The sequence below is a fragment of the Periplaneta americana genome, chromosome 11, assembly GCF_040183065.1.
Source record: "Periplaneta americana isolate PAMFEO1 chromosome 11, P.americana_PAMFEO1_priV1, whole genome shotgun sequence".
Lineage (NCBI taxonomy): Eukaryota > Metazoa > Arthropoda > Insecta > Blattodea > Blattidae > Periplaneta > Periplaneta americana.
Window position 1 is genome coordinate 146,161,531 of NC_091127.1, and position 13,412 is coordinate 146,174,942.

At 36.9% G+C, this 13,412-nt stretch overlaps 1 protein-coding gene across 1 annotated transcript in view; it reads right to left on the minus strand.

The window, feature by feature from the left end:
* Positions 1-11,709: 11,709 nt before the first annotated feature.
* LOC138708557 (probable glutamate receptor) overlaps positions 11,710-13,412 on the minus strand; it is a 29,322-nt gene continuing 27,619 nt past the window's right edge. Inside the window, exon 9 of the mRNA XM_069838673.1 lies at positions 11,710-12,051. Coding sequence (XP_069694774.1) covers positions 11,754-12,051 — 298 coding nt within the window. The 3' untranslated portion in view covers positions 11,710-11,753. The remainder of the gene's footprint in view (positions 12,052-13,412) is intronic.

Sequence of the window (13,412 nt, forward strand, 5' to 3'; positions counted from 1 at the left end):
TGTCATTAGATCTCCAACCTGCCTTGTGTTCTTATCATCAAATCTGATGACAGAAGATCACGAAATCTGTTCCGACTCATGCTGGCTAGGTATACTGACCTTCCAAGCTCTTGGGACCATACGTCATGGTAATCTAGGTTGTTGTTGTTATTTCCGCCCATCAAAATGAGAGTACCAATGAATGCAAGGATTTCAGTTGGACTTGTTTCTTCGACACTTTTTCTCTCTGCTTCCTCGTTTGTGTGTTGCACAATTTTAGACACAACTTCATCAGTAAAGAACTTTCCAAACGATTCTTGTATTGATGTTACTTTACCAGTTGGTGGCAGTCCAGACTCTCCACGTATTGTATTTGCAACAGTTCTTCGCGTGGGACAAGACGGATTAGATACATAAACCCTTCCACTTTCAGTCACATACTTCATAATTCTTACACTTGCACTATTGCTGTTATCACTAATATTCCTATCACTTTCACTGTCACTTGAAGTGCGTATAGTGAAATTGGGTTTTGCGTCATCATCATTATCACCATTATCATAATCACAGTCCATGCCTTCAATTTGATGAACTTCATCTTCAGTTTCACTAACACACTCATCAAAAATGTCATAACTTTCTTCCTCGTAATTTTCTAAAACTGCTTCCGATTTCAATTTCCATATTATATAATTATCTGCTCGTATTTCTGAATCATACCACGGTCTGAGACGGAATCTCACTGTTTATAAAATGAGTTTTCAATACATGCGGCAATGTCAACAATGTATGAGGCGAGTCCATAAAGTAACTTTCCCACTCGTCCTCAGCTAGAAAACCATATCTTGCGCGAAGAGACTGCGTGTACGTGATAGAGTAATGTCCTGGAATGGTGCATGTGCCAGCGGAACTTCCCGAGTGCTCTCAGTAGCTTCGTTTCATTGGTTGAAGATGGACGCTCCTATTCCAGCTCCCGCCGCGAGTGAAGTGCGATCAGTGATAAAAGATTTTTAATGCACAGGGCATAGCGCCGATTGAACTTTATCATCAGCTGTGCCAGGTCTATGGGCCTAACATCATGAGCAAGCAGATGGTGCGTTGCTCCACAAGGTCGTCTGTGATGATGATTGGCCTCCCACTGCGCTCCTCGTCGTGCACATTTTGGCGTCCTGGTGAAAATTGTTTACAGCAGCGACGCACCATCTGCTCATGACCTGGCACAGCTGACGATCAATTTAAATCGGCGCAGTCGCTTCGCGCAACATATAGTTTGCTAGCTGTGGGACGAGTGAGAAAGTTACTTTATGGACGCGCCTCGTAATATAATGTTGGTTTTCAAAACAGTCCATTGTCACAACATATGTTTGCAGTTTCGAATAATAAGTTCATTGTTGTAACATAGCCCCGCACCGTGGCATCGTGGTCTAAGGCATCCTGCCTAGGAATCGTGTTACGGAATGCGCGCTAGTTCGAGTTCTCATGGGAGAATAAATTTTATCATGAAATTTCGGCCAGTGTAAGGACCGGTGCCCACCCAGCATCGTGATGCACTTGGGGAGCTATGATAGGTAGCGAAAATCCGGTTTCACAAACCAGCTATAACTGCTGAGGAGATCATCATGCTGACCACACGATACCTCCATTCTGGTTGGATGATCGTCCACCTCTGCTTCGGCATGTGGACGTGAGGCCAGCAGCCGGCTGGTCGGTCTTGGCCCTTCATGGGCTGTAGCGCCATGGATTTACTTTTTTGTTGTAACATATATTTATAATGTCGAATTAAAAAAATTGTTACAAGTTGGACCAAGGGAGGGTTATTTTGTGACCACTTCGAAATTTGATTCATATAATTAGGCTTTCAACCAAAAAAACTTGATTATCTTTATTGAATCATTAACTTTATACTATTTCTGACACAAAATGAGAACACCATGGTCTGAACATGTTCCATACTATAATAGTAATAGTTCTAAAAAAGTGTGGACATAAATTGACCCTCCCTTGGTCCATCTAGGGTTAATAAAATCACATAGTATTAGTCCTTAGTGTAGTATTACAACGTCAAATATCAATTATTACACGATTACATATTTGTTATAACATCTTTGTCATTTCATTCCGTGATTTTATATGTAAAAAAATTCGTGTTTCTGTATTTTCAACAATTACATATTTCTTATAACATCTTTGTCATTTCATTCAGTGATTTTATGTGTAAAAGAATTCGTGCTTCTGTATTTTCAACAATGTTATTAGCAGGCTTCGAGACTTCGGACCCAATAGAGCAGTTCAGTGGGAAATCCGCATAACGGCGTACTGAGTATAGTGGGTTGGGGTACTGTAGAATGGATGCTAACAAATACGCAAAGGAAAATGCTCTGGATTTAAAGGTTCTGACGAATAATTTGGTTTTCATACAAACAGTGTCTGAAACTATTACACGGTTAGAAAAGTCAAAGCAAGAGATGCCGGAAGCCCTCAAATTAATTTAGAAAATGATGCAGAGAATTAAGGAGACATCAAGTACACCGGTTACTGAACGTGTAAAACAGAAGTGGAAATCAATTTTATGTAAAAATAACGGATATGGAACACCGTGTAACATAAACAGCAAATTAGTGGACATAGAGTCACCCGAAAATAAAAGACTATCTCTTAGAGACTGCAATGATGTTAGGTTTTTCGTTTTGCTCTTATCACGTCATGCGACATAGAGCGCAGCTTTCTACAGTACAAACTTTGGCAGATAACCGAAAAAGATTTACGTTTGAGACACTGAGAATGTATCTTGTAGTACATTGCAATTCGGTACTGTAACTGCACTTCCTAAAGACGATCAATAGGATAAATGAAGAAATTAAAATTGCTACATGCTTATTTCCACCATTAACACTGTGTATGATTAAACACAAATGCTTATAATAGACAGGAGAATAAATGCTTTTGACATTCTTTTGACATTATCATTGTGCAAGGTATATTTACTTTCAGAACGTACATATGTGTGTTTCCCCATACTACCGTACTCTACTCTAAACAGCAACGATGTTACCTCAGCACATCTCTATCTACCTGCAGCGAGTCAACAACCTATAGTGCATGCACAGTAAACTTATTGTATCGGGTCCAAAGTCTCGAAGCCTGGTTATTAGTTACTCTGCAACAAGGTTTAGGTTACGTTACATGCGCTGTGATAAATCTCACTCGAAACATCAAGCCAGCAGACGACTGAGAACTGTCGACTGCTTACCAATCGAATCGTAGCGAGGTCGAGTGCACCCGAACGTTTCCGAAAGTTCGCGCAGCTTTCCGTGGCAAGCTCTTCTTGCGTCTACTCTACAGTTTAACACGAACTGCATTTGAAACATGTTAATTAAGTAAATTTTATTACTTTAAATTATGTTGACAATATTGAAATAACATCTATTTCGTGTTTAACAACATGAAACATTGTTTACAAACTTCTTATGAGCTTTCGCAGGTCTGTGTTGATATGAGAACACTTGTTGCAGGAAATTGTGTTCTTCTAAGTCTTCTTTACTTGACAGAAAACACACAATTTTCACAATCATCATCTCATATACACGTTTTTTATTAATGTACACTTCCTGTAACACATTCTGGTGTCTTACATTTTGTCTTGTTATTGCACAGAATCGGTTGTAAAGAAGAGATTATCCGTCTTACAAGTTACTGTTCAAATTATATGGCAAAATATGTATCATTTAGCTACTGGATCTCAAAATCGCAAGTCAAAACTGGTCGAGGGTAATAACAATTTTAACGTTGCTTCTCTCGCACAGTCAAGTACCACAGATACCTTGTAACGATTAAAAACACTTCAAAGTACATATTGTAACCGAGGTAAAATTGCTGAACGACCTTTCCTCGTCCCACCAATTTTCAAACCAAAGGAATAGAGATATTTGCGACTCAATACGTTGATTGAGACTACAGTAGTTGTGTTTGCACTACAACGAGTACAACGTATCATTATATTGTACAGACTTCTGCAGAAAAGGCAAGAAGCGAAGTGCAAAAATGTAAACGTAATAGGTCTATATCTTGAGAAGTTCGCAGTGTTTCAGGGACCTGAAAGAAAGATAAGATGTAAACAATGCGTTACTTTGGGACAATAAATCAAGAAGTAATATACGGTTGTCCATTATTAATGAGACGTCTACATATCGATGTCTGCGTGTGTATCTTGAGACAAGTTTTAAAATTAAGAATAGGCTTTCCATTACCAAACTATTTTCTAACGTTCAAGTTGCATTATCTGTTCTTCGTTTCATAATGTCTGACAGGAGAAATAAACATTGCCGGCAGAGGAGGGGAGGAAAAAAGTACATATAATACTATTCAACCAATGGAAGAGGTCTCGTCTCACGCTTGTCTTTAAGTTGGGCGAGGGTAGAACGTTTCAGACCACCCAACTTCAAGTCAAGCGTGGAATGAGGCCTTCGCCATTGGTTGAATAACTATCATACTTCTCTCCTCTTTTGCCGGCATTGTTAACATTTCCTGTCAGACATTATGGAACGAAATATAGTTCCGAAGAGAATTTTACGAATTTATATTATATTAAGCAAAATATTGCATAATGCAGACGGGAATGCATCAATAGATAAATACCGGGACATCACTTTATTTTTACTTGCATTTTTATTGTACCTGCGTTTCTGAATGTACTTGACTGCCACCCCTTTCACTAATGTTCTTGCTCCCGTCAGCCACACAAACTTACGGCCGCTGTTGCATTCGAAGTCTGCTAGCAGTGAAGTAAACAGTACAGAGTATAGTGTGTTTCAGAAATATTGTTGCGTTTTTCATAGAAGGAAGAGCCTATATTATTGAAGCTTATTTCCAGGGGCAGGTATTTATGGAGATTAATTTTATCATTTATGTTTTTTAATACTGGTGTCGGCGAAGATTGTTGGAGATTGATTTGTACTCTTGTTGGATATTAATGGAAATTTTGAAAAATACATTTATTTTGAAATTGGAGTATTAATTCAGTATGCATGTTACTTTCCAAATAATTAACATTAAAGGTTCATTGGATTCTGATAAAGGTGCGGTATGGCCAATATACAATATTTGTTGGATTGAGACTGTATTTAACACATTCATTAAAAATGAAAAAGAAGAAAAAAAACTTGCAGCCCTCAAATTAATACTTTCAAATTATTAGTGAAATGTTGAATTCTCCATCTTTTGAGTTCACTAATGTAATCACAACACTTGGAATACCATGTAATGTAGCCTACTTGAATGTGCAACAAATTCAATTGAAAAAAGTGTCCGAAAAAAGAACTCAGAATATGAAATTCGCTATAAAACGACACGATAATAATAATTCGCGAATGTGGTCATATTTCGCTATTAGAACTCTACTTCGCGATTTGTCGTGATTGTTTTATCCGCATATTATTAATCAGAATCACTTAATTCGTAAAGATTAGTAAAAATCTATTGTATATCTATTATGTAGTGAGTTTCGCGATCTCCATAAACACTTGGCCCTGCTTATTTCGCACAGGTACGGTGTGTAGCATGACTGAATAACTTTATCTGGACTGAGCAGATGTGAAGATTAGAGTTACCGAAAGTACGGTAATATGCTGAATAAAGTAGCCATTATATAACGAATAAAACCGCCTGAAGAGTTGAGTTTGTGAAAAAAATGTTATCTACTACTCTACTGTATTTTGATAAAATACCGTAAAAGTAACGATGAAACTGAAAATCCTAATGTCGTATTTCCCTGTAACATAAATGGATACACTACTTTTCTCTCCTCCTATAGCTAGTAAAATGATTTTTTACATATTGCACTAGCAACACCAAACTCCTGTAATGGAAGGGGTAACAGTGTTTCCGAGTATAGCCAGGTTAGTGTTAAAAATGTTGGTAAAAATAAAGTGATGTCCCTGTACAATACTTTATAATTTAAAAATCAGAAACACTGTCTTCCTCCTTTCTTCCTTATACATATTTTGAATGATTCTAGCTGGCTGTGTACGTATGGCTTTACCACATCCATTTGGTAACACACAACGTTCATTTTCATCATCACTATTAATATTTCGAGACACAGACTTCCAAGGACGTCACATAATAAAAACTAGTAATATCAGCACAAAACTTAGTTTCAAATCACATGCGAAGACTAGACTAATGACTAGCCTCTTCTTCAAATGAAGTGTTGCAACAGCGCTTGGTTTCTTGTAATTATCGCGTACCGATATGCTTCACTGGCTCCAACCTGTATAGATACTACCCTTGGCTACCCTTATCATGGCTTAGGTTACATGAGAGGAGAAATCTGCACTCACTTTCTCTCTTATATCGAATTATGCACACTTCATCCCCCTATTATTTATTCGCTCGTTTTCATATTCTCTCTCGCTATCATAATATTAATACTCGATCACAACGCTAGAAATTCCACTTCACACATCATCTCTGTATTCATCTTTCACTGTTGCTATCTCTCGTCACTGGAACTCTCTGCCGCCTGAAGTCAAGGGCTACCGAACATTGAAATCTTTCAAATCCAAGTTAGAAAATTATCTTATGACGAGTTGCCAAACTAACTAACTATTATGACAAGTGTTGTATTGCATGTTTCCACGTATTCACATTTTTTTTATGTTCTAGTGATATTTAACTTATTTTACATTTTTGTTTTCATATTTTCCGATAATGGTATATCTATAATGTGATAAGTTGAGCTATATATAATCATAATTTTCCTTACTGTGTGTTCTTAAAAATATTGTATTCATTGTATGCTTTGTACTGCACTATTTTATTACTATTATTATTATTATTATTATTATTATTATTATCATTATTATTATTGTTACTATTCTTATTTTTTATCATTATAATTATTATTATCAATAATTGTCTTATTTTTTATACTTTGTATGTCTCATTTATTTTGACCTGCTTTTCTCTTTCTTTCTGTATGTTATATATTATGTCTGATTTCTACTTACTTGTTGTTTACATTTTATTATTATTATCTTATTCAGTTTTGTGTGTAAAATTGTAGTGTACTTTATAAATTTGTAGTATTTTTTGTAACGCAGTGTTACTCCTGGTTGAGTGTTAGAGAAGGCCATATGGCCTTAACTCTGCCAGGTTAAATAAATTATTATTATTATTATTATTATTATTATTATTATTATTATTATTATTATTATTATTATTATTACCCCCTTCCCAGTGACTAAACCATCAATGGGCGAACAGTACTAACCCTGAAGCGTGTTGCGTGCTATACTGTGTACACAGCTCATTTGTTTCCAGTGGGTTAGTGAAAAAACGCAGGGCCTATTCATGAAGATGAGGACGACGGCGTTGATGGTGGTGGTATTGAATTGAAAAATTAAAGTTCTTACTAACACAACTTGTTGCAGGGGGTAGAACTGAGCGATACGCTGCTGAAGAGGGTGAGAGTCATTTTCAAAGCGATCACGGCGATGGACGTCATCAAGTGGATCGCGATGGTGCTTGGAGCAGGGTTCGCGAGCACTGGCTTCTGGCTCTTCAAGAGAAAGCAGCAAGGGTCGATGGTCGACATTGAAGAGGAGATGAGAAAAGTCACTTCTCGTAGAGTAGAGCCAAAATACTGATCAGTGATTTATTAACATGTAGTCTAAAGTAATGTTAAATAGTCTCCATAATGGTGCTTCATTTAATACTTTTCATGCTAAGACAATGGAATGAAAACATTTTGTCCACCCTTAAAGTATCCTGGCATAAAACAACGAAAATAAAGTTCATAAACAATTTTGTTCTATGTGCATAACATTACCCATATATGGAATGACTCAGTCTAACAACAGAAAAGTGCAGACGGCTGTCACACACTGGTTACGATCTCAGACACAGGGATACAAGAGTTTATCCCAAGGTATGACGAATGTCTCAATTCCGGTGGGGAATATGTTGAAAAATAGTTCTACAATTGGTGTATCCGGTCCAATAAATCTTTCCATAAAATTGTGTTTTCTTTATGTAAACGTTCCCATGGAAACTTATTTTGTGGAGGGCCCTCGTATTTGCGCTCGAGTGGCCAAAATTTGTATAAGTACTTGTTTTGGTAATATTAACGTGCTGAAAGAAAAAAAAATAACTTTTTTATCTGCCCCCATGAGAATATTTGCTTGTAAGCTTCCAACGGTAAGTTATATGGTCTATAAAAAAAAAAGCACGACCGTTGAGCTTGAATTCAAAAATAATTCTAAAGGTCGATTCACAATGAAAATTAAACATAACCGTAACATAAACACAGAAGTTTGCGATCAGGTTACCAAATGGGATCATTCACAATGATTCACATAAACACTGACATTAACATTGCCGTTAGACGTTATATGAAAGTTTGCAAACTCCAAACTTTAATGTTTATGTTACGTGATTGGGAAACAATACACAATCGTAGAGCACTGGAGTATAATGTAACAGAATATGACGAAATGACATCGTTATGTTTCCATGGTTACCAAGTATCTTTTCCGTTATCTTTATGGTATGACATTTTTATTTTATTGTAACGGCTCATTCTTAAATTAACGCTTACGTTATGTTTAATTTTCATTGTGAATGGGCCGTAACACATCTCCTTTTTTGACGGGTAAACTATTGTCACAAAGAATGGATTTTCATACAATTGGTTTTTTTCTTTTTCCATTGCTGGAAGGATAGTATTTTCTTAATTTTGATATCAATCACTGAAGATATTCTTTCACACTTTCAAAGATAGGCCTATCGGACGAGAGCTAATCATCATATGCTGCCAGAAAGTCACTGAAACTGGGAAATCAATCGAATTTTATTATCGATTGATAACTCAGCCAGATCAAAAGTTCAATTTATATTATATTGTTGCTTGTCCTATTCTGAACAGTGAACATAGTTAAACCTGGACTCTCAAGATTAGAATTTAAAAAAATAAACTAAAAATATCGGACAGGTTCACAAAACTTGCAAGCCAAGAAAAGCCCCTAAGATGAACTAATTTATGTTGAACTCTGTCTCAGGAGTCCGGGATAAACAACTTTTTTTCAGCAAATTAATAAATATCAGAGAACGTGATAAGTTAAGCTTAGTTAAAATACCGGGTCTTTCAAAAGGAATGAACCGATTTCGAAGCTGTATTTCGCAGTACGCAAACAACGCAGCGGAACGAGTCGCATGCCATTACAAAGAGCGTATTTTCAAGTGTCGAATAGTTGCCGGTAGAGTGCTCTGTCGTGTCCCCTCCTCCCGATCCAACCCGACCTGCTGCTCACAGCATTTGCCGCGTGAGTCTCAGAATGGCAATACCTCAGCAAAAATTGCGTTGTACGTGAGAAACCCGGTATCACAAGAGCCTGAAGACCCACATCATTATTTTTTACTAGTGTTGTGGGATTTAATCGATTAATCGATCAATTTCTGTTGTAAGATTAATCGATCAAAAATATTTAATCGAGTCGATTAAAATTAACCAGTTGTAGTTGATATTAATTATTATTTTGTTAATACAAACTCATATTAAAAATTCCGACAATATTGCTCTCTCGGAAATTGCTTAATTAAAAGCACAATAGTACTGTTATTTTCTAACTGTAAATCAGGTAGCGTGGGGAAAGTCTTTGCACAAACACTTCAGAAAGAGATGGAGATATGAGGACAGTGACCTAGTCATCTCTATTGAAAGTTGAAACACAATGCGAAACCCTTATCAAGTTTAATGGTTTTCCAAGAAAACTTCCATCTTGTTGTCAGCTCATCTTCCTAACATATGATATACATACTTTTCTCGGATTCGTCCCCCTCATCTCTTTTAAAATAGCTATGTCTACACTGTGTGCAAGTGAGAGCGTAACTACCTTCTTCTCTTTCTAAAATCTGGTAATTCTATTACAACAGAGGCCAGTCTTCTGTTTCGACCCTGTACTGTTTGCAGTTTCTGTACTCAGTTTGTATATGAAGGTTGTGTGTTTAGTTTGATAAAGAAAATAATCAGTTTTGTGTGGTTTGTAAAAAGTGTAAACTCATTATGTCATATGAGAATTTGAGAGGTAAATTCGGTGAAACGTTTGGATTTAAATTGAACGATGTGGAGAAGTGCTTGACAGAAAAAAGTTTTTCGTGTTTAGTGATGAAGGAAACATTGTTACTAAACGTAAAGCGATACTTAATTCGGATCATGTGAATGCACTCAAATGTTTAAAATCATGGATGAAGCAGTGTTAACTAGGTGAGACTTAATACTTTTTGTTATTTATGTTTGTCTCAAAAATTCCCGGAGAAATTGACACATAAAATTATGTCTCATAATTGAAGCAGTAATTAGGAGAGGGAGAGACCGATTTATTAGCGAAGTGATATCTCCATATTTTTATTACATGTATTCGCGGGGATGTTCTGGCGACTTGGTTAGAATTAGCTTCCCACGTAGATGTTTCGCATCCTCTCGTCACTTGTCAGAATCGGACAGATTTATGGCCACCTTGGGCAGGGTTTTGCATAGAGACTCATTCAAGCATAGAATCCTAAAGTTGGACTGGCAAAGCTCGGATTTTCCAAAAGGACGGGTATTCTCGAAAGATCTACTAACTAATTTGATGTTGTGGGAAGTCCAAAGTTAAATTTAGAGACGACGTATTTCGCGCCCAATAAGAAGAGATCGTGGTTCAGCTGATGAGGTCACTTTGGGCCAAAAGAGAATAGATTTTAGGCCGGTTAAGTGAAGTAGTTTTTAACCAATAGGATAGTTAGTTTTAGCGTAGGATAGGTTTTTATAAATAAGGGTGACGGGCGCGGAGAATAGAACTACTTCGCTTCGTGTCGACATGACCACTACTTCTTTTCGTGTAGACGGCGCAACATCTTTTTTTCGTGTCGACGGCCCCACACACTGAGCTTTTTGGTGTCGGCGGCCCAACTTAATAGTCTTTCTTCCGGCGAAGGCTCGATAGATAGAACTTTGTCATCGGCGAGACTACTCGTCAACGTTTAGGAGCTTCGATCATAGTGTACAGGACAGAGTATTGAATTTATAGTATCGGATAGAGCTTATTCAGAGCTGCCATAGAGTCGATACAGAAGTGCGACCAACGATTGAATTACAAGTCAGCCGGAAATACATACTCTAGGGTTTACCAAGTGAATACGACAATAAACTTATAGTTTTGGAGTTTACACTGCCTTTTATATAAGTAGCCGGCTTGGTATTATTCCCGACATCATCCTACACCACAACCGTACCTCGGCTACCCTGAGTGAATCTCACGCAACACCGAGCGTCGAAATAGGGAGGGCTGGCGCCCACTACTTAAAACCATGATAAATCTGCCTACCCTATTCGCGCTACTCGAAGTACGAGTGCTGACAGCCGTGGACCTGCCAACGTGGGACGCCATCGATCCCAGTAAGTAATTTAAACAGTTGTTTTGTAATATAACGATACAATGTGCTATATACAGATATACAACATTTAATACTTACGCTTATCACCGAACACAAGTTAAGTTTAACAATAATTGTGTATTACGGTATATTAAAACATTTTTAAACTCGATCAAAACTCGATTAACCTATCGATTAATCAATTAAATTCAAATAGTTAATCGATTAAATATTTTGATCGATCAACAGCACTATTTTTTACTAGTTTGAGATATTTGTACGCTTCAACAAATCAATTTCATTCAATTACTCACCTTGAAATATAATGAAATAATATTAAAATGCAGCTGTATCCTGCAGCTTCAGAAAGTTAAGCTTCTCTTCTTGACTTTCAATTCCCCGTTGGTCATCACCAGTTCGTCAAGATTCAGCTTGTTGCCCGTCTCTGCTGCGCGTCTCCGCTTCAAAACTCTCTCGATCCAGCACTCCACAGCCAGAATTAAGAGAGACGTGAGCACTCCCAGCACGAATATGCTGATTGTGGGAATCACTTCGTCCAGAGAAATCGTAGCCCATTCTCTGTGAGGAGGTTCCTCCGTTCTTGCTAAGGTCAGGTCACGGAAGCGCTTCATCATGGCTGCGTTCTGCATCTTCAACAGGCTGGAAGAAATAACGGGGATAGGAGAAGAAATGTCAGAAAGAAGTGACTATTATCTGTACATTTCGAACTGTGGCATGCCGCATTAGTTTTGTACATCCCTAAACGGAAGAGAAGCCAAATTCATTTGATGTAAACACGTCCCAAATACTGTGGAAGGAGTGAACTGGATTACATCCCCTCTGTTATGCCCATGCCTGCATTAAATTCATCTGTTGATAAGTCTTTCGTGGCTCCGACTTAAAGAAAGCAGAACTTTACAGTCTTTGTCTTTACTCTTTCGAATTGTGCACACCTCAACACCAAATTACCTTTCGTCTCGTTTCTCTTATCTATACTCTAACCACGACGTAAATACCAGATCACTTATCTGTGGCACGCTAAGTATACCTCTTCATAGAACATCTTGTTATTCATCATCTTTTACAGTATCCACCTCGCGTCAATGGAATTCCTTGTCACAAAGTATTAGGGGCTGCAAGACAATAAACATCTTTAAAAACAGCTTAAAAGATAACCTTATTAGCATTTCACCCCAATCATACTGATTTAAACTATCACTGACTACATTGTTACTTCTTCCTTTAGACATCATCCTGATAGTGCTGTATTTTCAAAATTGTCTCATAATAATCTCTTTCTATTATCTAATATCATTTGAAATATATTAACATTCTATGTATTTTAGCTTAATTCTGCTACACAGTTTATTTCAGTGTTTAATTAATAGTTCATAGTATTTTGTTGTTTAATTCGTAAATAACTCTTGTATACATGTAACTCTCATCTAAATCAAATTGTTGAATTCTTTGTAAGTTCATGCATATGTATATATTATATACTTTTTGCTGGTTGAGTGGAAGAGAAGGCCTTACGGCCTTAACTCTGCCAGCTAAAATAAATAATAATAATAATTATTATTATTATTATTATTATTATTATTATTATTATTATTATTATGGTCTAATTGTTGATAATACACATAGGCCTACATATATAATTTCCAACTAAAGATTGAAGTAGACATAAACAAAACCGAAATGTATTACTCCGCAATCACAAGCTAGCTACGAAAGCATCCACCAGGGCGCATTATTTTCAGCAAGTGAGCACGCAGGGCAGCCATCGTCTGATATATCATATACATTAGACAATTTAAAATGTCATTCATATTATTATAGTACAACAAAATTAAGACATGCATCTCTCACTTGATCTTTTTCGGAATGCACACGCACTAGAGGCAGATGGGAGACGAATTTTGTGCTGACAGACACGGTAATTCAATAACACAGGAATACAGGGATATTGAAGAATTTTCATTAATCAGATATATACACTTTGATATCGAAGAGTTCAATAT